Source organism: Psammomys obesus, unplaced genomic scaffold (assembly GCF_907164565.1).
Source record: "Psammomys obesus unplaced genomic scaffold, mPsaObe1.curated_primary_1811, whole genome shotgun sequence".
Lineage (NCBI taxonomy): Eukaryota > Metazoa > Chordata > Mammalia > Rodentia > Muridae > Psammomys > Psammomys obesus.
In genome coordinates this window covers 35,199,560-35,222,002 of record NW_026596040.1, presented here as the reverse complement: position 1 = coordinate 35,222,002, position 22,443 = coordinate 35,199,560, and the positions used below count along the sequence as shown (strand labels likewise).

The following is a 22,443-nucleotide window of genomic DNA, read 5'->3' as shown; positions in this document are numbered from 1 at the left end:
TCTCTCTCTCCTCCCAGGTGCTCACTACAGAAGTCCTCATGGCTCACAGTTGCCTCACCCGGGTGTGTCCTCAGAGCGACACCGCTGGCTGGCACTCCCCTTTGCTTTCTTTTATAGTGCACAATGGATCATCTTAGAAGGACTCCTGCCCCTACCTTCTGTTCCGAAGAAGGAAAAGGACCCTCATGCTGATTACTTTTGTCCCACTGTGTAGAATGATCTCTAACACATAAGACACTCAATAAACCCCCACTGAGTGAAGGACAATGGCTTCTATTTCTCTGTGGCAAGACCTGTCACCCACAGAGATGTATCAAAGCCCTTTCTAATAACTGCCAGCCTTCTCATGAAACCACGAATCCTGAGCCAATGAGAATGCAACTCTGCATATAGCAGGTCCAAGAGAGCAGACCTAACTAACACATGAGAGCCCTGAACTCTCTCCAGACAGAACCCTCCAGCTTCCACTCAGCAAAACCTCAAACCTAAGGCCACACACTGGAATCAACCATCAGCAGAGGGTTTCTGAGGTGACTGGTAAGTGAAACAACATTCAGCCTAATGCACCAGCCTAAGCTCTTAGGAGCTGAGGCCTGCTAGACACCTGAACAGGCCAAGGACTCCCCAGGGCCAGACAGTCGGCTGCGGGTCACTTTTCCACTCCCATTGCAACCTTGCACCAAGCTAGGCTCTGTGTAACCATCAGAGCACAGTCTGAGTTAGGAGCTATTGCCAAGGGCAGCCCAAGGGAGCCACCTCCCTTCCAAACATCAAGGCCACACAAAACAGCAAAGTTGTACAAATGCTGCCAGGAGGAATTCTGAGGCTTTTAAAAGGAACAACGTTAGGAGCCTCAGTGAGGTTTCTCTATGGAGAGGTTGAAGTGATGTCTCCTTCAGTATGAAATGACAGGCCGGGGTGACGGGCAGCTCTATGCCCTGTGGACACAGAGATCAATTCCTGGCTCCTAAGGGCTAAGGCAGCACCACCATGTGGCCTACCAGGTAAATCATGAGAGGGGCAGCCAAGTGTCCCAGCATGTCAGTTCCAATACAGCACTTGCAGTTTCTGCTGACAGAAACAGCAAACCCATTAATTAAACATCTACCAACCACCGGCTCCGTCCCTGTGCTTTGGTGGTTTCATCAATCTTACTCAATGCAGAGAAAGCCCCTGAACATGACCTGAAGGAAACCAACTGTCTTATTATTCAGCATTTGCACAGGCCTCTGCTAAATAGTAAACCCCAGCGAGGCAGATACTAGAATAGAAACCAGAAGCCAGCTGTCCATTGACCATTCTCTAACCACTGGAATAAAAGATTTCACAGAGAAATTGACCAGAGAAAGGAGAATGTCTGTTTCCCATTTCCTAGAAGGGGCAGCGCATCCCCACTTAATAGATCATTTTATGCCAGTGTCATTTTATGCCAGTGTTGCTGACATAGGCCTGTATTTGTCTGAAGTTAGAGAAGAGGGTCTTAGCCGGGTACAGTGGTGTATGCTTTTTTATCCCAGCACTCAGGAGGCAGAGGCAGGTATTTCTCTGTGAGTTTAAGGCCAGCTTGGTCTACACAGCAAGTTCAGGACAGCCAGAGCTACACAGCAAAACCTCATCTCAAGATGGTGTGGGGAGCAGGTATCTTTGCTCCTACTATTCCCTTGTAGTACCATGGACATTTTTCTTGCTGGTTCCAAGCTCCAGTTTTTATTCAATCCATTGGCCAACAGGCTCCTAGGCAACAGACTTTTTTTTTTTTTTTTTAAAGAAGTAAGATGGACTTTGCTTCTCTGTTTTATTCTACCAAGAAAATTTTCATACAATAAGCCCTTACCTACCTTTGGATGGAAACCCAGCTATTTTAGGTGCTCTGAGGCCCCAGTTCAAAACTTTTGTGGGAAGGTTGGAAGGCAAATGAGAGTCTATAGGTCTCAGCTAGGAAGATGAAACAGGGCAGTGGAAGAGCCAGCGGCTACAGAGCAGGGCTGAAGTCTTCGTTTAGTCAGAAAACACACAAAATTGCATGTGTTGGCCAGTACAAGTCCAGAAGCAGCCTTAGAGATGGCCAAAGCCATGTGCAGATGTGTTTATGTGCGCACGTACACACCTGCACATGGGCACTGTGGCCAGAAGGGGCTCTTGCACACACCTGACAATACAGAGAAAGGGTTCGGGCCAGTATTTCTGTATCTGCCCCAGGTGTGCCAGCACTGTCCCAGTTTCAGAGCGTTCCTTCCAGCACTAACCAACACTGACTCTCCTTCCTCAGGTTCTCAACCCACCTGAGTCTGTATGTTGGATGGATGCTAAACATATGGGCAATGCACTAAGTTCCTTCTAGTTGGGCCCTGGATGAGACAGGGGAGGAGACAGAGGTACTCTCAACCCATAGACAGTCTTCCAATGGGACTTTTCCTACTCGGAAGAGCCATTTTGGGAGTTCAGGGGAGCGTCTTTGTAGCTGAATGTCAGGAGCAGTGGAAGCAACGCCAGGGAGTCACATTTAATGGACCAAGAATAAGCCTTACAAACCAGAGTGAGAAAGTTGGGCTACAGCCATCAGAGGAGACTGCCCCCCCTCCCCTGAAAAAAAAAAATTCCTGGTGGGCGTGATGGATGCAGGTTGCTGAAGCCCTGAAACACTTAGCACCTGCCACCTCTCTCACTAGATCCTAAGGACTCTGTAGAGTTGGCCTGGGAACTGACTCTAGGCTTTAAGAAAGATGAGCAAGGACAGACACAATTTACTCTCCCAAGGAATGTCACAATGTTTAGCTAATGGCAGCAACTCAATCAAAACTTGCTCAGGGACCAGACATTTGCCGCACAGCCATTTACGAAGTGAAGAGGGTGGCTGGTCTGAGGACACAAGCTCTGGAAATCAGGAAAACTTCCCATTATGAAGAACCGGCTCCGACAATGCTCCATCCACCAGCCCTTCAGCAGCCCTGCTCCTTCAGTCCATGCATACCTTTCTCAGCTCGCCATTCTCCTTGTGCGCATCCTCTAGGACCCTGCGCTCTGACTGAGCCTTCTGTAGCTCACAGCGCAGGCTCTGTACCTCCTCCTGCAGCTGCATGCTGGTATCAGCCTCCTGGTTCTGCTGGTAATGTGCCAGCTCCTTCTTTAGCTTCTCCACCTCCATGGCATGTGTGGAGGTGACTGCAGACAACTGCTCTGACAGAGTCTTGAACTCTTTGTTCTGTAGAGAGCATCAGCGGATGGGGAGGAGGGAATAAAGAAAAAGAGAGTGTTATCAAGCCAGGAAAAATCACGAAAGCCACCAGAAAATGACTCCCAGGGCAGAAGTAAACCTCACAGTCATCACATGCCCATACAGGCACTCTGTACCATCTCCCTAACACCTTAAAGTTCTGTTGTGAACCTGCAAGTAGAGGGAGACACAAACAGCAGCACTGGCATTGAAACAGTCCAAGGAAAGCATGTGAATACCCACACAGGAGGTTGGCTGGCTGCAGGAATAATGGAGCCAGCCTCTTAGACCTGCAGTTTGGGCTCTTAGAATTCTCCACCCTTTCACATTAAGCCCTCCTAGCTTTGGACTTACTGGCACAAAGAGCTGTAACCTAATCCCTACTGTTGAGACAAAGGACCCCTTCAGCATCCCCTCTTTCAAGGAGGCCCTCCACGGAGCCCCAGGGTCTCTCTTGCCACCTGTCAACATGGCTTACATAACATAGTTCTCACTGGAGAGAATAACATCTGACCACACCCGGCTCTAGCTGTGTACCCAGTCACCAGTCATGTGGCATCAGACCCTGAGAGCCTGCTTCCAAGATCAGTGTAAATGGTGGGCAGAAGGTGGGAGAACTGAGGGGTGTGTGGCAGAGCGCTCAGTAGGGAGAAGTGGAGCAGAAGGAGAGCTCTCTGAATCAGCAGGCGAGCAAGCCCTCATTGATCGCTCTTCATTGTGTGTTCCACAGGAACTCCAGGCAGCACAGCCATCAGCTAAAATGCCAATAAACCAGGGCATCAGGAATCAAAGGCTATTCACAGAGAAACTAAACCTCACAGGAACTCTCAAAGAAAAAGCTGTTGGCACCTACATAGCAGACCACAGCTCGCAGCACTATGTTTGAGCATACAAGCAGGACATTCCTTGTGTGCAAGATTCCCCACTCTCTGCAAGCTCCAGGTACAGCCTGCTTCCCCCTACATCTGGTCTTGCTGTCAGCCTCACCTGCAGAATCTAGAAGAAATCCAATGAAGCGGAATCTACTTAGAAAGACCGACACCTGCGTGAACTGGTCACCAGGGTCTGGGTGTACACTGGAGGCAGACGGCCCCTCCACAGGCAGAAGGCAGGTTTGGGCAGCTGCTCTCTGTTCTAATCTCTGCTGTGGGATGGGAGTGAACTCTGATCAGCTGTCAGCTCTCACTGGGATGGCCTGGGCCATGTTGACAAGGGTAGGGAGGTGGCTTAGGAGGTCCCTAGATGGAGCTTATTGGAATACAATGTGGCAGAGGCAGGGGATACAGCGACATCTCAGCCTGCTATGGTCAGATATGACACTTCGGAATGCTGATGTTTCTGGAAGGCCCAGCTTTCCGGATCCTGATACTACTGGAGAGCAGACTCACAAATTGGGGGAGAAGGTGCCTGAGGCTGACAGACCCATGCCTGAGCTCACCTCTTCCTTGGCTGTTTGTATGTTTGGTCCAGTCACCCACTTTTCTGTGGTTCACTTCTTCCCGTATAAACTAGGGAGGAGAGAGGTTCCTATGCTAGAAGGTCATTACTGAGATGCAGGGAACACAGTGCTTGTCTGGTATGTGCTACACAGTTAGTGTTCAGTGACCGTCGGTGATTCACTGGCCTGGGCTCTCCATGGAGTCCCTTAGGCTAGTTCACAGAAGCCTCTGCTTTGGCCGGTCCCAACGCCCACCCATCACCATCACTCTTGCCATTCAAACAACCCCCGCATCTGGCGTCCTGTGGCTGTATGTTTTGTATTTTAGACACAGGGCCCACACAACCAGACTTACTGCGGTTCCCAGTCTTACTCGAGCTGGTGTGGGAGGAGGGAAAGATCATTGTAAGACTCTTCACGGTGAAGTGAACACAGCCTATGGCACACAGGTACTCACTCTGGGCCAGCGCTGTACCTCACTCATGCCTATTGAACATCACCCTTCCGGGAGGGCAACTGACAGCCCTACCCCGCACAGTTTCCAGCAGTGAAAGCTGGAGCATGGAAACGTTCCAAAGCTGAAACTTTTTGCAGGTCGCTTTTCTAACATATACAGAGACCGTCAAGAGTCATAAAATATTGACTAATATAACAGTTACTGAGTGGCTAATTAGCTATCCTGAATTAAACTGATTTAAATATCACTGACTGAACTATTGATTTGATATATATATATTAGATAAAAAAATACATATTAGCTAAAAGTATTTAAACATTATATTCACAAGGGCCTAAGGACCTTGAGTTGTACTACAAGTAACTGAAAATCCAGCCATGTTTCTTTACCACACTGGCCAAGTTCATGGACTTATCATTTTAGTTGAACTATGTCATACTAGCAGCTACTGCCAGGGACGCTACAGGACAGTTTCTGGGATGGTTCCTGTTTCTGCTGCTGTAGGTTACTATGAAGGACACCATGGAGGAGGTAGTTTATGACATCAGAGACCATTACCCAGAAGGGAAGTGCATTGGCACCAGGGACAGCTCCTGCTCAGAGACTCTCTGGTGACCCGGTCTTCTGCTGATTACACACAAGCCTGGTGTCAAATGGAGCCCATTCTCTGCAGCCGTGGGTCCTCAGCCTCAAGACATGAACTTGGGTGCTCATCTCCCCTGGTTTTGCCTTTCAGTTTTTTTTTCCCCATGGCAGTGGGAATACTCTTTCCAGACTCCTGCCTCCCGTGACTGAGACACAGCCTCCTTCGCCACGCTGCTCTGACAAGTGACCTGGGGACACTTTGTCTCTGGTATCCCTAGCAATGTACATTTTTCCCTTCAGGGTTAAAGACGGTGAAGAGTGTCTAGATTAGCTCCGGGAATCCCAGAGGAAAAGACACCCAGCTTCCTTCCTGAGAGCTGGTCTGCTTCCCAAGAGATCTCCAGTGCCCGTGGGGACCTGTGCTCGTGCTTCTCCCACCACAGCGGCCACACACTGCTCACCAGTCCCAAGGACACGACACTTTTATGAGCATGACCTCAGACCTATGTTGGAGTATCTACTTGGACTGAAAAGAAGTCCTCACACAGAGCCTCCTACTGGGAATGGTCTAGAAACCCAGCCAGAGGTGGCAAAACCTGCCTGAAAACAGCCTGCTGTGTTTCAGTCCCAGCCAGGCTACTTACTGTCTGTGTGCCTGTAGTAGGTCCCTTATCCCCTCTGTGCTCATTTTCAAGATGGGGATGATGGTAATACTCCTCCCATAGGCGTTGGTGAAGGTCAGTGAGTTAATGCATAGGAGTAGTGCCTGGTGTAACAGCCACACGGGAGGCAGTGTGAGAGAGATCTTGTTTGTCCCCTGATTGCCCGCTGCATACAGGGAGCCTTTGCCAGGGTGGCAGCATCTGCCACTGCTCACAGATGTTTGCCAAGTAGAAAGGCTTAAGGCAAAAGCTTCATTTAAAAATAGACCTTTCAAATCTGCTTCTCTCTGATATTCAAGCACGTGGGGTGTGAAACACTCTATTATTTTTATCCTCTCGAGTCGACTTCCCACAGCAACAAGGCCAGTGCTGAGCACGGTCTGAAGCCAGGGCCAGGGTGGCCTGTGGCCCAGAGGTGCTCCTCCCTAGAAGGGACAGTTGTTTCAGTCCCTTTGTCCTTCTGGCCAAGGAGCCTGACTGTACAATGGTCACTGGCACTGACAGCCCTGACAGAGACAGACAGACACTGTGGTGCTTTGTGTTTTAGCGGACCTCTTCCCTGGTCGCTGCCTCCCTGACTGAGGCACAGGCTGACCAGGGAAGGGACTGTGAATCTCCAACTCCCACTGGGAGGGCTGTCTTCTCATACTGTGCCTGTACTGGCTGGTTTTGTGTATCAACTCGACAAAAGAGTCATCAGAGAGGAAGGAACCTCAGTTAAGAAATGCCTCCATGAGATCCAGCTGTAAGGCATTTTCTCAATTAGTGATCAACAGGGGAGGGCTCAGCCCATGGTGGGTGGTGCCATCCCTCGGCTGGTGGTCTTGGGTTCTATAAGCAGGTTGAGCAAGCCATGGAGTACAAGCCAGTAAGCAGCACCCCTCCATGGCCTCTGCATCAGCTCCTGCCTCCAGGTTCTGGCCTTGTTTGAGTTCCTGTCCTGACTTCTTTGATGATGAACAGTGATGTGGAAGAGTAAACCAAATAAACCCTTTCCTCCCCAACTTGCTTTTTGGTCATGGTGTTTCATCATAGCAGTAGAAACCCTGAATAAGACAGCATCCAAGCCAGCACTCTGGGTGACTCCCAGAAAACGCATATCCAGGCACTGGCTCTTCCCAGAAGTGTGATCTCTGCCCAGGGCAGGAAAGCAAAGTGTCCTGCTGTCAGCTGTCTCCATTGGGGCTCACATGTAGGACAGCCAGCTTATCCAAAAAAAGAAAAAAAAGGTTCATTCCACTGGGAATGACTCAGGTGAAAGAGTGCTTGCCCTGAATCATGTACATCATGAACCAGGGTTGATCCCTCACAGGGCATAAAGCTGAGCCTGGTACTCCCCCAGGCTGGCCAGGACTACAGAAAAGTCTATCTTTAAAAAATAATAATAGCTGGGTGTGGCTACACATCTCTAATCCCAGCACTTGGGGAGGCAGAGGCAGGAGGATCTCTGTAACTTCAAGGCCATCCTGGTCTACAAAGTGAGTCCAGGACACACAAGGCTACATAGAGAAACCCTGTGTCAAAAAAACCCAAAACCAACCAACCACCCACCCACCCACTACCACTACCACCACCACCAAAAACAAATAATAATAATAATGATAATAATTGGCTCATCCATTTTCCTGCCCTGAGGTCATCCTAGGATAGAACGGTGGCCTCCACTGGCATGGATGGTGGCCCCACTGCCAAGTTTTTCTTTCCCTCACACCCACACCATGTGCGCTGTACATCCTTACTCTCCTTGCTATTTTGGAAGCCTGGTCCTATGCCTGTTTGACACTACGAGAGCCCTGTTGAGGTGAGCCTCTTGTCCTCTCTGGGAGCCCAACTCGCTAGTAACAGTACACAACAGGACCAGCTCATTGGCGGCATCTGAAACTAAGAAGCTAGCACCTTCTCCATGCTGGCTGTGGGATGAGACCTGAGGTGCAGGTCTTTAACACGCTCTACCTCTGTGGCTTTGCCAAGATAGCAGATGTTCTCAAAGCACCATACTTCAAAATGACTCACAAAGTCATGTGAGAATCATCTACTGTATGGATCATAAGTGAGTGAATGTAAAGCACCTGCCACAGGCTTTAGAGTGAACAATAGTCCCTGTGGCATAAATGGAGCTACAGACCAGTCTGCTCTATGTGAGAAGATCTTAAACAAAATGACTTGTCTATTCTCCTGCTCTGAGGTTATGAGACGTGTCAAAATCTCCCTGGTACTAAGATTGATTTCTGTAATACAGCAGCCAGCCTGGGCCACAGTCTCTCCTATCTGGAACCTAACAGAATATCTGACATAATCCACCACCAAACAAAGCTCTTCTCAGGCATGGAAGAATAGATACTCAGACCACCTGACTGGTGTGAACCTATTTCCAATTTGTACACTATCCCAAAGAAGGAGCCAGTATCCCATGCTTGCCTGAGCTCCCTTTCACAGAGCTCCACCCACAGAGGGCTTCAACATTACCACATGGCTTATCTAATTGGTTGATGTGTGAAGATGGCCAGGGCCGAGAGAGGTAAAAGCTTAAAGAATGTAATACCAATGCCATACCAGACAGGACGCTCACATCTACTTCATGCGGACTGTCACAAACAAACAGGGGAGCACGATGTGGGCACAGGAAGCTTTAGTGAACACGGGCAGTTGCTTAGCTGCACTGTGTGGCCTCTGCAGGGGCACGGTTGCAGGACTCTGGAGCAATCTATCAATTTCCTATTGCTGCCAGAAAAAGCACCCTGAAGTTGGTGGCCCAGAACAACATAAGCTGCCATTTTGCAGCTCTAGAGGGAAGTTCTGAAAGCGGCCAGCAGGACTGCGGTCCTCTGGACACTCTAGCGGAGAACCACTGTTGGCTGTAGTTCCAGAAGGTGGTTTGAATGCTGTAGCTGGTGGGTCTGCACCTGCCATTGATTCTGTCTGCAGCTTTCCTTGGATGAGTGCCCTATGATCTCATGGGCTCCACCTGGGAAGCCCAAGGTCATCTTCCTGTCTAGATACCCTTACTTTAGGCACTTTTGCAAAGCCTCTTTCGGTGTGTGAGGGAACAAGTTTACAGATCTTGGACATTAAGACACTGTTCTGTGCACTACAGTCAGGAACTACTCTTAACGCCTGGGCAATACTCCTTTAGGTCTCTGGTACCCGCAGTTCACTGAGAAAGCTCGGGGTCCCTCTCAAACATGCCCCGGTAGTCCACAAGCCTCAACACCGGAGTAGGAATTTCCTACCACTGACCTGGTCATCAATCTTCCGCTGTAGCTGCACGACTTTGTTCTCCATGCCCACGTTGAGGCGTTTCAAGTGCTCGGCAGAGCGGGCCTCGATCTTGAGGGCCTTCAGCTCCTGTTTGGCCTTGAGCCTCCGGAAGGCACACTGGATGACAATGGCTGCATCCCGCTGCCGCTGGAAATGTCTTCGTGCCATCCAGCCCCGGGCATACTTCTGGATGATGGCGGCTTTGTGCTCCCTGAGGACCTGGTGAGGACAAGCACACATAGCCCATGGGTTTGCTCTGCAGGGCTGGGACAGGTACAGCTTCTGCAACCACTGTGAGGAAAGCTGGGCTGGCCTTGAGCTTAGGGGACAGGGCACATGCAGCCCCTGACATCTGACGATTTGATAGAAAGTTTTAGCGAGGTTCTGTAGACCAGGTGTCCACAGGGAAGCAGCTGTCAAACTCTTGTTTCTACCCTTATTTTACTAGATAGCTGTGGTGGTTTGAATAGGAATGGCCCCTACAGACTCATGTGTGTGAATGCTTGGCCCTTAAGGAGTGGTGCTATTTAGAGGCGTGGCCTGGTTGGAGGAAGTGTGTCTGTGGGCGTGGGCTTTGAGGTCTCCTATGCTCAAACTCTGGCCACTGTGGCACACGGTGTTCTTCTGCTGCCTGTGGATCAAGATGTAGAACTCTCAGCCCCTCCAGCACGTCTGCCTGCACACTGCCCTGCTTCCTGCTGCGATGATGATGGACTAAACCTCTGAAACTAAGCCAGCCCCAATAACATGCTTTCCTTCTCAAGAGTTACCTTGGTCACGGTGTCTCTTCACAGCAATAAACTAACAAGACGCAAGGAAGCACAGTTTAAGAAGCTTAAAATTTGGAGACACCTAATTTATTCCATTAGAAAGAGGCAGTGGCCCCGGGACAGGGGAGCGGGGGATGCAGGGAGACGCTCACCTGGCCGCACGGCAGCTACCCACCTGGCGGTAGTTTCTACGCACAAACATGGCCCGCGTGAAGGACTGGATGATGACTGCAGCACTGCAGACCCTGCGGTAGGCCAGGCGGGCTCTCTGCATGCGGTACTGCTTCTGGAACACTATGGCTGCACGGGTTCTCCGCAGGTGCTCCGCCAGCCTGGGAGCAGAGACGGAAGAGCACAGGTGACATCAGGGAGAGGGAGCTGGCCAGCTGAGGTATTCCCTCTGTGGAACCCCTCCGGACCCCCTGCCCTGGCTTGACTCCTGTCACCTTTCCCAAATGTAGCAATGCCTTGAGAACTTGACATTAAACAGCAGAGTCACTTTCCCCCTTGTGGTCTGACAGGTCTTTCCACCAGTGCCAGCCCCACTCTGTGACCCTCACACCAGACTGCTCCTTGCATCAGGTACCCCTTGATTGCACCCTCAGCATTTCCCATTCAAATATATATATGAACATATACTAGTATAGATGAATATTATGTGCATTGGTGTTTTTAACTGCATTTATGTCTGTGTGAGGGTGTCAGAAGCCCTGGAACTGGAGTTACAGACAGGTGTGAGCTGCCATGTGGGTGCTGGGAATTGAACCTGGGTCCTCTGAAAGAGCAGCCAGTGCTCTTAACTGCTGAGTCATCTCTCCAGCCCAGTATGTCCCGTTCTTAAGGGATCACACTGCTGTCTGTCCCTCTGTGTCTCCACAAGCTCAGACAAACCTCATTCACGCTGCATTCCCGCACCTCGTTCAGGACCGGGCAGTGCTGGGATAGAGCAAGTGTTTGCTGAGTGGAAGAAACCTCCTCGGGCCGGCAACTACCCCCCAGCATTCTCGTTTCCCCTGAGCTTCCCACTCTCTCATTCTGTACTCCACCCACCTCAGTAAGAGAGAGCCAGATGGGTCCTTCCTACCCTTCTTGAGAACTCGTCAAGTTCATTGCAAAGGCTCACAGAGAGGATCAGAACGCCTGCTGCTAGGTAGGACCTTAGAAAGCACTTAGCACAGCCCCGGGAAAGGAAGGGCCCTCCAGTGCCAGCCAGAATCTACGTGCTGAGTTCAGTGTTCCCTAGTCTATCTCTCTGTCCTCTCTTGTCCAACCTTGTCCATGGACCAGATGCTCCCTGTTGGGAGAATGCAGCATGCTGTTGCATTGTCACCACCAGGAAGCTTGAGGTGGTGGCCTCTGCAGTGACGGACAGTGATGATGATGGAGTAGGCAGGCAGGGATTGTGAAGAGCCATTCAGTTGACGCCCGCTCCCTTTCATCCCCACAGTTTCTGCACCGAAGCTTGTCTTCCGGAACCCATGTGACGTGGCACAAGCATCCCTGGCTATGTGTGAGTGAGCAGCCTACGGGGAGCACGTGAGCAGGACCAAACAAAAGCAGCCTCTACCAAACTTAGGGTTGGGGTCTGTGTTCCTCTTTCTCTAGTAGAGACAGTTGAGCTGAGAAAGTGGCTCTGAAATACAAGATTTCGTGGCAATTCCCAACCTTTCTCCAAGGAGAAAGCACTCTCTCCAAGGAGAGAGCACTGCGTTGAGGGGGGCTGGGTCTTAGTGTGAAAACCCACGGAAAGGTCTTGGAGGAGGGAGCATCTCACACCTGCCTCGGCAGAGATGGCCTCTGCAACCCTATCACCCATCAGCCAAGGGCCATCAGGTGGGAAGGAAGAGAGAGCCTGACCGGTGCCATGGCTCTCTGCAAGGCAGCTGCTGTAGCTGGCTGAGGCACGCCCTCTCCATGCTTTCTCAGGGCAGACGTAATTCATACATAGAAGGGCTTCCCCAGACCTTTCCAGTTCCAACTGGAATTCAGGGGATTTTGAAATTCTAGTATAAACAATGAGGTTACATGCAAGTTAACTATATTCATCTCCTTCCTCCTAAAAGACATTATTTCACTCTGGGGTTCAGACAATGGAGAAACGGTGATTTGTACCCTTCGTCAGATGGTACTGGGTTAGTGTTGGTGGACTGGGGATAGGTTGGGGTATAAAGAGACACATGAACTGGATCTGCTCCCTGAAGCAAGAAGGGAATTGAGGGATGCACACGGCCACTAGGAGCAAGTTACAAAGCAGATGGGCCCAAGAGGAAGCACTGTCATTCCAGACAAAGAGGCCCTCCCCTTCCCGCTGACCCCGGACGTACCCTGCCACGGCTCACCTGCGGGCTAGGTATCCTCTGTGGAACCTCTGCAGGGTTAAGGTCGCCGTCTTCAGCCTACGGTACTTCACTTTCTGCAGCCAGCCCCTGACTGTCTTCTGGATCATGATAGTAGCTTCCCGGAACTTGTCTGCCCGAAGCTTCTCCAGGTAGGCCACCTGGCCTGCCCGGAAGAAGATCTTGGTGCGGCCAAACTGGAACTTGTCTGGATCCTTTACAAAATTGAAATGGAGACTGGGTAGTTAGGGAACTATGCACAGAACACTAGTCTTTCCTTGCCAGATTGCATGCGTACCCTCTACCCCCTGCCCCAGTAGATACACCTAGATTCTCAGTATTCATTAAACAGACTTGAGTCTTCATGATGGGACAGACATGGGCCCAGGATATGGCCATTAAAAAGATACCTGCCCTCAAAAATCCAATACCATGAGGAAGGCAGATAGAAAGGTAAACAGTAGACCATTTTGCAGAGTGGGGAGGATTAGCGAGAAAAACAAACAGGCAATATTCAAAAATGATGTTCTCAACATTCCTAACGCTGTGACTCCTTAATACAGTTCCTCATGTTGTGGTGATCCCTAACCAGAACATTATTGTCATTGCTACTTTATAACTTCTATTTTGCTACTATTATAAATTGTAATTTAAACATCTGCAGGATCTCTGATATGTGAGCCGGAAGGGGTCAAGAGTCATAGGTTGAGAACCACTGATTTAGACAGTTATGTCTATGGAGGTGGGGAAAGATCTGTGTGCACCAAAGGGGGCAGCCATGAAGGTGGGAACAGAAGAGGATTCTAGAAGAACAGAGCAGATGCCACTGTCCTATGGGGACAAGAGGCAGGACAGGGCTACATACAGGGAACTGAAAGATGGCTATGAGAAGGAACCAGCCACCAAAGGCTTTGTGGGCTATGGTACAAAATGGGGATGGCATCCATGGGCCCAGAGCCTTTGTGGAGGCAATTACCTGGTCTAATAAACATTTGACCATTATTTAAATGACCACAGACGTGTGCTCATAATTACAGCTTGCAAATAACACTCAAATAAAACTCCACTATGAGCTTTTTTTCCCAAGCATGTAATCACTGTCTTGATTATATCTATGAGATTAAAATTAATTGCCCTTCCTTGAGTTCACCCCAATGAACAAGGAGAGATGAGCCAGAAGGGTATTTGTGGACAAGCCAGGAAGAGTAAACCACTGATGGCTGAGATTTCTGAGACTCCTTTGCAAAGAAGTTATCTGAGTGTGTGTGCTGGCCTGAAAACCATCAGCAGGAAGGAGCCAAATTCTGTCATACACCATGGTGGTTGCTTTGTCAACTTGACACAAGCTAGAGTTATCTGGAAAGAGGAACCTCAGCTGAGAAAATGCCTCCCGCAGGCAAGTCTGTGGGGACATTTTAAACCCTTCCTTCTGGACACCCTGACCAGAGCAGAGAAGGAACTCAGTACGTACTTAGGACAAGCCACATGAGGTTAAGGATGGGAAGGCATCCTGAAAGCCCTCAAGGGGTGAATCTACCAGAAGACCCATCTCCCTTCTTACTAGCTACAGTGGTTTATCGATCCCTCAGAAATGACCTAAGGAAGCATCTACCAACAAGCAGCCCATCCTCACAGATGGGCTGGTAAGCCCTGCTGCTCAGCCCACAGCCATCTCATCCCCATGTCTCCTCTGACCATTCTATCCTCAGTACACAGAGCACTCTGGAGAGGGAGGAACCAGGCATGTTGTCTTCAAGGCTAACCTGTGGCTCAGCCAAAGTCCTACACAGTGGGAATGCTGTATCTGGAAGACACGGGCTAAGGCATAGGGGAAAACCAGAAAGAAATGCAACACCCTCAGGGAAGTCTCAAAGCACAAGTGAGCAGCCTATCTCCAGGACAGACAACTGCACAGCGGCCCTAACCAATCATTCCAGATAAGGAGGCACCAAGCGTTAGACGCCTGTGAAACCCTAAGCAGTTCATAGCCGCTTCCTATACTTCATCTTCCTCATCTGTGGATGGAAGGTTCTGCTAATAACCTTGGTAAGGGTGAACTATGACCTTGGACAAAGTGAAGGTCATTCATGTAGTCATGGAAGCTGCTCACAGGCTTGGGGCATACACACCATGAGGCTGGCCCTGACACCAACAAGGAAGGAACTGTTAGTGCTATATGGTAACTGAACTCAGCTGACCTTGAACACATTTTCCTAACCCATGAAAAATGCGATGTCAAAACATGTACAACAATGGATGGACCACACCAGAATCACAGGTAATCAGAGTTCCATCAACCAAGCACAGCCTACACTGCTACCCTCTAAGAACTGTCCTAGCCAGTTAGTATGCAAAGACATGTTTAATTTTTATCTCCTCTTGAAAGATATTTTGATACTTTATCATCTTATGGATATTACTCTGTTGTACCTCTGGAACTCTCTGGAACAACTGAAATATTTAAGGGTTTCCCCCTGGTTCTAGTTTTACAATTTCCCAGCCTCAAAATGTGATTTTTGGGGTTATTTCATTTAAAACAATTTTTCAAAGGCCCGAGAATCTGTTGCTTTATAACAAGCTGAGGCTGGCTACAGATCAGAACTCCACTGGGCACTTCAGCTCTGAGAGGCCAGAGATGCAGGGGTAACAGAAGCAGCAGCTAGCAGCCACTCCCACACACTCTAGTCATCTGTGCTCCTAGTGTGCCAAGATGTGGGAAGGCAGGGGGAACTCTCAGTAGGGGACAGCAGTCTTTAATCCCAGTCACTGCTGCAGGAAATGGTTTAATAGTTTAGGTAGTTTCACAAGATGAAGACAAAGCTGTAAGTAACCCCCACCCCTCCCCTCCATTGTTGGGGCTTTTGGTCCATGCCCTCCTATGACTGGATCACCTTGATGAGGCTCTCCAGGACGGACTTGCAGATACTCTTCTTGTCAGTGTTGGCAAGCTCTCTCTTCTTCATCAGCACCCGATACCGGTTGAAGAAGTCATGGTAGGTCCATCTGGAGGAAAAGCCAAGGTGGATCAGAAGGTGACCCTGGCTGCTGTCTCATGGAGTCAGGGCTATTGTACAAAGTTACTGTAGGGGCTTCAGAGCAGTCCCCAGGCACCTTTGTCCTTTCCACACCTTATTAGGAACTCCAGCAGAAAGGGGTTCCTGAAGTTGGGATGGATAAAATGTCTGTTTGGAGTTACCTCCCACAAAGTCAGGGCCCCATTTGTTCACACCCAGGGACACAGAGTCAGGGTCCTCATAGAGCTCTCTCTTCGGCTGCTACCACTGAAGAAGTTGGGCACCTTACCTAGACACAGCTTTGTCCATGCATTTTAGTCTTTGTCTTTGGGAACTCATAATGATCTTTGTAAACACATTTCTCAGTGCGGGAAAGTACTGTGAGAATGAAAGTGTCCCCATCGTGATCCCTTAGATCACTGCTCTTAATCTGAGAGAGAGAACAGGTCATCTTCGACACTGTCCACTCCAGAGTCCTTTTCAGCTGACACCAAGGAAAAGGGTATGTAAAATAGGTACAAACAAAACACTTACTGACAACAAATCAATGTGCCCACAGGTACAACAGTGGCAGGAATGTCAATGGGGCTGAGCAACCACTTTCTGATTGGATTTAAGGTCTGCTTTACCAAAGGAAGCGCATGGCCAAGCACCTAAACTTGGGGAGGCTCAGAGGCTCCGGTGGTGACCCTGCTGCTGTTACTCTGTTAAATGGACACAGCATCAAGCTGTCCCAAAACTCCCGACATCCAGTTACAGGGTTGCTACCAATACCTTAAGAAGCTATGGTGTTAGTTTATTATTTTCCTCTTAACTAGGGTGATTTAGGCTCCCCATGAAGATGTCCTCCATCTCCACATTACTGAAGAGACCTCTAACACACTGCCCATACAGGGCAGAATTCTTGGCTGTGTTCTGGTAGCCTTCAGAGGGCCTTCACCTTACCCCGGGCTGCTGAGACTTCATACAAACAAATGCAGTCTCCTATACAGGACTCCTCTTCCCCAGGAAAGCTGTCTTGGTTCACACCCATTGCTACTTCACCTCCTTACTTGGAAATGCTCATGACCTCCTCAGGCAGTGGCCGAGTCAACATGAGCCCCCATCCAAGATGGCTTGGCGTTACAGCCTCAGCTGGTCAGGTCAGTACAGCAAACCCCCCCCCCCCCCCATCTTTCTATGTCCTTGGCCAATGCTGAGTGAGGCTGGCTTCAGGACATCAGGGAAGGCTTGTACAGCAGTCTGGACAGGCTATTGGTGCTTTGTTCAGGTATCATTAGGTATTTCACTGAGGTGAGTCACCTGCTATCTCCTCTCACTGGTGGCCTTGCCTAGAGACTGTCTAGCTGCTTCAGACCAACCTGCTCAGGTGGTGATGGAGAATGAACAGGCTGTGTCCCTTTCCCTGGGACCCTTTTGCCTCTGCAGAGTGTCCTTTAGAAGCTTCAGAGAGAGGAATGCTGTGGGGTTTCGGGAACCCCCAAGGTGAGGAGACATGTTACACTCAAGGTCCCTTTCCCCAGAGCCCCCCTGCTTCAACAGCAGCTGAGCCTTGGAGGGAAACAGACTGATGTAAATAGAAATAACATTTCTACTTGTCTGTATTTCCCCATCTATGACAGTTGGTTAAAGACAGTTCCTTTCCTTTTTGAGAAAGGATTTCCTGTACCCTGGGCTGGCCTCTAAGCCCCATGAAGCCGAGAATGACCTTGGACTTTGGATCTTCTTTGCTTTCACCTCCCAAATGCTGGATTACAGGTATGCAGCATGCATCTGCTCGAGTCTGTCCCTTGTTCACAAGCAAAAGCTTTTGAGATGTCATATACTTATGAATTTATCCTTTTATCTTTTCATGAGTATGGTATTTTGCCCACATGTATGTCTGTGCACTACATATGTGCCTGGTACCTGCAAAGGCCAGAAGAGGGCATTGGGTTCCTCCTGGGCCTAGAGTTATAAATGGTTGTGAGATACTACGTGGCTGCTAAATATCAATCGTGGGCAGCCAGTGCTCTTAGCCACCAAGTCATCTCTTTAGCCCCAAATTTTCCCTGTTAAAGTATACAGTTAAAATAACTTCTAAGTGTATTTGCGAAGTTGTGTAACTATCCCCAGTTTTCAATTCCAGAACATTTTCACAACTCCTCCTCCCCAAAATAAACCCTCATACCCATGAGCAGTTTTGCCAACCCTGGGAATCACTAACTACTCTATCACTTCTCAGCTTTTAACTGGCACAGACTCTCTTAAGGGTGGAAGGCAGAGGGCACCTAGAGCCCCCGAGGACTCTGCCTTGGGACCAAGAAAGGGATCCCCTTGCCCTTTATATTCTACTCACAGAACCGAAATGTCCCCACCCTTCAGCCGTGGACTACCTGCCATCTTTAACAGGCACCTTACAAATGGAAACAGGTAAGGCCATTTTCCCAGTTAAATGTGAATCAGGTATGGATTCTGTGTAAGCAGCTAACTCTGCTGAGCTTTCCTAGGCACTTTCTGCCCTGGCCCTACCCTTTGAAACGTCTCCCTAGAGAAATACGGGCTTGGCTAGGAACCCAGTGGAAAAGCGCCCATGAAAGAGAGCTTCTGTGTTTCCGTATCCTCCCATCCCACTCCCCCACAGCATCTCAGAACACTGTGGTTTGATGTGTGCTTTTCCCTTAGGCTGCTGGGCGCTATCTCCTAGGTGACTCTTGAAGGGCACTTCTCACATTCCGCACCATGGCTATTTGTGTACTCACTTGTCTCTGTGAGTTTGCAGTTCTGCTGGGAAATAATTAAGACATCATTTAGCCAGGCTAAAATCCTTAAATGTTTCTAATTTGAAAATCTCTTACTGCTGACAGATCCACAACTGAAGGAAATTATGAGGGTGGGGAGATGTGACTTCTAGGACGTCAAACACAGTTTGCAATGAGCTCAGAGCACAGGAACCACAGAAGCTTGGCTCTGACCTTGGCTGTCACTGTGACTCAGGTAAAGGCCTGGCTGGATGCCTTATCTCCTCTGCCTACAAAACAGAGTCACCCATTTCACAAAATCACCTGGGCTTTCGTAGCCAATGAGTCATCATAGGAATGCTGGGAAGGCTGTCCATTACAGTCCTTCCTGCTGAAGGCACTCAGCCCTGATAACTTGCAAACACATTTTGAAATACACCTGCATAAGGAGAGGATGGTGCAATGAGGCTGGGAAAGTGGGATGCTGAGAAGGAACCCCTGGCCTGGGGAAGGGACCCACTCCCCCAGGAGACAGCCTAAGGGATGGGAGTGCGCTATGAGGTCTTGGCATCATTATTTACCATGGAGTCCTGAACCAACATGGGTTCTCCTTTCCGTGTGTGGACCTGTGTATGCCTAGAGAGAAAACTCTTGCAGTAAAGTCCCCATGCATGGAATAGGAAAAGCTGCAAAGTGAAAATAAAAAGAGCACTTGATTCTTTTGTCAAAGGAGAATTTAACAGGACGGATCTGAACATGTGCTCAATGTAACGACATCAACGCAGAGGAAGACAGCTCAGTAAGATCACAGACTGGCCTAGGATTTGCTTTGTGGACTCTTGGTCTCCCACCCTCCTGAGTCTATCCTGGATCCCAAAGCTCTGAGACCTGTCCTTGCAGGTCTGTTAGCATGTGGATGTTCTCTTCTGCTAGTCTCGAGCCTTCTTTAACCATGTTCCTTTCAGGCACTTCAATCCTCTCAGCCGTAAACCTATTAATGTCGTGTCTCTGTAACCAGTTGCTTATTATAGTTGAATAGCATTTTCCTGGCCATTCAAATGGCTGGACCCTCCCCATTAAACCTTTTCTACCAGTGTCTCTTAAAGGGGCTGCTAAGGACTGAGGGTGTTAATTCTTCGGTGGAGGAGACTCCCACACAATACAGGGTATACTGCAACTTTGGGCCGTCACCACTCCCTCATTCACTGAGACCCTGAATAACAAAAAGCTCTCAACATCTGCAAGAACTTTTGGCTGGAGATTGATAGTTTTGGTTCAGAAGGCCTTACTTAGCAGCCACCACTGTCATCTAAGCAGTGTGGACCCTTCCCCGCCAGATGACCCTGACATGTCTTCTCTCCCTTGGTACAGCACTGTGTTTCACTGGCTGCAAAGCGTCCATTCCAGAGGATGGCCTGACATGCTATTCCATCTCAGGAGCAGAAGAAAAACTCTGAGACGACAACCAGCTCCGGACAGAACTCCATGCTGTCCCAGCCACTCTGGAGGTGGGCTCCCCCACTTCCTTAGCCCTAACTTTCTCCCTGGATTTTAACGCATATGCTAAGTGCCTGGCTGAGCATTCTAGACTTCAGTATCATGCTTCCTTTTCAGAAATGGGCGCCTCCTGCACCTGCACTCTGGCCTGGCCAAATAGTCATAGCTGGGTGTGTGGAACAAGCTCAGGGCTATGCCTGCTTCCAGGCTAGGCAAACATTCATCAGAGCCTTCAGTCTGGAGAAATGCCTTCTTACAATGAGTTTCCCAGGCTTAAGACATCGAGGGAATGGCACAAAACACACAGTTGCTTGGGGTGTTGTTTGGGCTGACCGAGTTCCCAGCATGTGGAGCCTCTTACTGGATTTAACCATCACCCTGTGAGCCATTCTGTAGAGGAAGGCCTGCTGGTGAGGTCGTCAGTGAGCTGGGTGAACAGAGGAGAAAGGCTGGCCACAGATGCACAACTTTGTGTTGCTCTCCCTTTTTAGCCTATTTCCTCATGATATTGGTGTGATTATATAAGCCCAGAGATTGCCTCCTGAGGAAGACTTCTGTATGACACTCTAACTCTATGATGTCAAATCACAAGGAAGTTGCCCTGAAGATGCCATGGTCCACAGTCTCATGGGTCCCTTAGAAAATGGTGATGAATCCTTTAGGGCTTTCAGGGTAACCTATGCTTTTGACTACTACAAGGACAGACACATCCTTCACTGTTTCCTTCTGGGAGAACTTGATTCAGTCACAGTCTTTCTGGGATTTGTTTCCTCATTCATAAAATGTGATGCCACCCATCTTGCCAAGCTTAAGAGTAGACATTATCCTTTCATAAAATGGTGCTAGGACAATGGTGTATCCATATGCAACAATGCAGTTGGATGTCCTGCCTCACACCTCACATATGCTAATTCAAATGGATTACCGGAAACTATGAAACACTTGGAAGAAAACCTTACTACAAACCTTTGTAGCCTTGTGTGGACAGTGAGTTTTTTTAAGATATATTATTTAAAGCACAAATAAACAAAGAATAAAACCAGACAAATTTGACTTCATTAAAACTGAAGGGCAAGCAGGCACAGTGGAACACGCCTCGGCACTCAGGGAGGCAGAGGCAGGCGGATCACTGTGAGTTTGAGGCCAGCCTGGTTTACAAAGTGAGTCCAGGACAGCCAAGGCTACATAGAAAAACTCTGTCTTGAAAACCAACCAAAACAAAACCCCAAAACAAAAAACAAAAACAGAAAAGGAAAAAAAAAAAAAACAAACCCTGAAAGTCTTTGCATTTAAAAGAATATGATCAAGAAAATAAAAGGAATAATCATAGAATTTGAGACAATATGTGCAGATGGCTAGTAATAGTCTCTTATCAAAAATAAAACACTTATTACTTGACAACAGGCAAATAGTCCAATTTAGAAATGTGCAAATGACTTGACCATACGCATCTCTGGAGAATTCACACAAATGACTCCAAACACGTGAAAAGATACTTAACATCAGAAACCATCAGGGAAACACAAATCACCATTACAGTGAGGTATCACTTCACATCCCCCAGATGGCTGTGATAGAAAAGATACAAATGTATTTTGACAACTGTGTGTGGATATGGGGCCCTTTGTCTACTGCTTGTGACTTTAAAACTTTATCTGCTGTGGAGACAGTGTGACAGGTCCTCAGAGGGGTAAATTGAGTTACCGTAAGTTTCAGCTATTCCACTGACAGCTATACAATGAGAAAAATGAAAATAAATGTCTGCGCACAAACATGTACAAGTCTAGGTGTGTGGCACACACCTGCAATCCCAGCACTTGGGGGGTAGAGACCAGAGGACTGCAAAGCCATGGCCAGCTTGGACTCTGTCAGGTAGCCCTGGCTGAAAACAAACAAAAAGAGCATAGACAAACATGTTCACGGCAGCATTCAAACAGGGGCTGGAGAGATGGCTCAGTGGTTCAGAGAATACACTGCTCCTCCAAAGATCCTGAGTTCAATTCCCAGCACCCACACAGCAGCTCACAAGTGTCGATGCCATCTTCTGGTATGCAGATGTGCATGCTAACAAAGTACCCACCCCTATAAAACAAACACACAAAAGTAAAGAGCGAAATGTCTATTAGCTGATGAAGGAAAGAAACTTTGGTAAATAAGGAAACATCATTCAGCAGCATGATGTTTGAGCCCTGTTAACAGTCCTAATGAAAGGAGCTACACATAGAGGGCTACAAGTTCTAGCTGCTTTTGTACACAACATTCAAATCAGGGAAATCTTCAGAGAGTTTGCTAGGGCTTGGGAGGAGGGCATGAGAAGAGACCACTCCTTTCCAGGACAATGAAAATAGCATGAAACTCGTCAGTGGTGAAGGTTATACAAGCTTGAATCACAGAAATGAAAATCACTGACTGACTTGGGGGTGAAGCTGACAGTGTATGGATTATATGAGTGGCCATCGTGAGGTGACATGTGTTCTCATTGTCCAGCACTA

General features: G+C 48.7%; 1 protein-coding gene across 6 annotated transcripts in view; it reads right to left on the bottom strand.

Moving 5' to 3' along the window:
• Myo5b (myosin VB) overlaps window positions 1–22,443 on the bottom strand; it is a 298,441-nt gene that overhangs the window by 42,684 nt on the left and 233,314 nt on the right. For all 6 annotated transcript variants that reach the window (XM_055622523.1, XM_055622526.1, XM_055622525.1 and 3 more), the window contains exons 18-22: window positions 15,612–15,723; window positions 12,724–12,935; window positions 10,560–10,716; window positions 9,594–9,833; window positions 2,972–3,202 (exon numbers count right to left, since the gene is read on the bottom strand). In XM_055622523.1, the coding sequence (XP_055478498.1) occupies window positions 2,972–3,202; window positions 9,594–9,833; window positions 10,560–10,716; window positions 12,724–12,935; window positions 15,612–15,723 (952 nt within the window). The remainder of the gene's footprint in view (window positions 1–2,971; window positions 3,203–9,593; window positions 9,834–10,559; window positions 10,717–12,723; window positions 12,936–15,611; window positions 15,724–22,443) is intronic.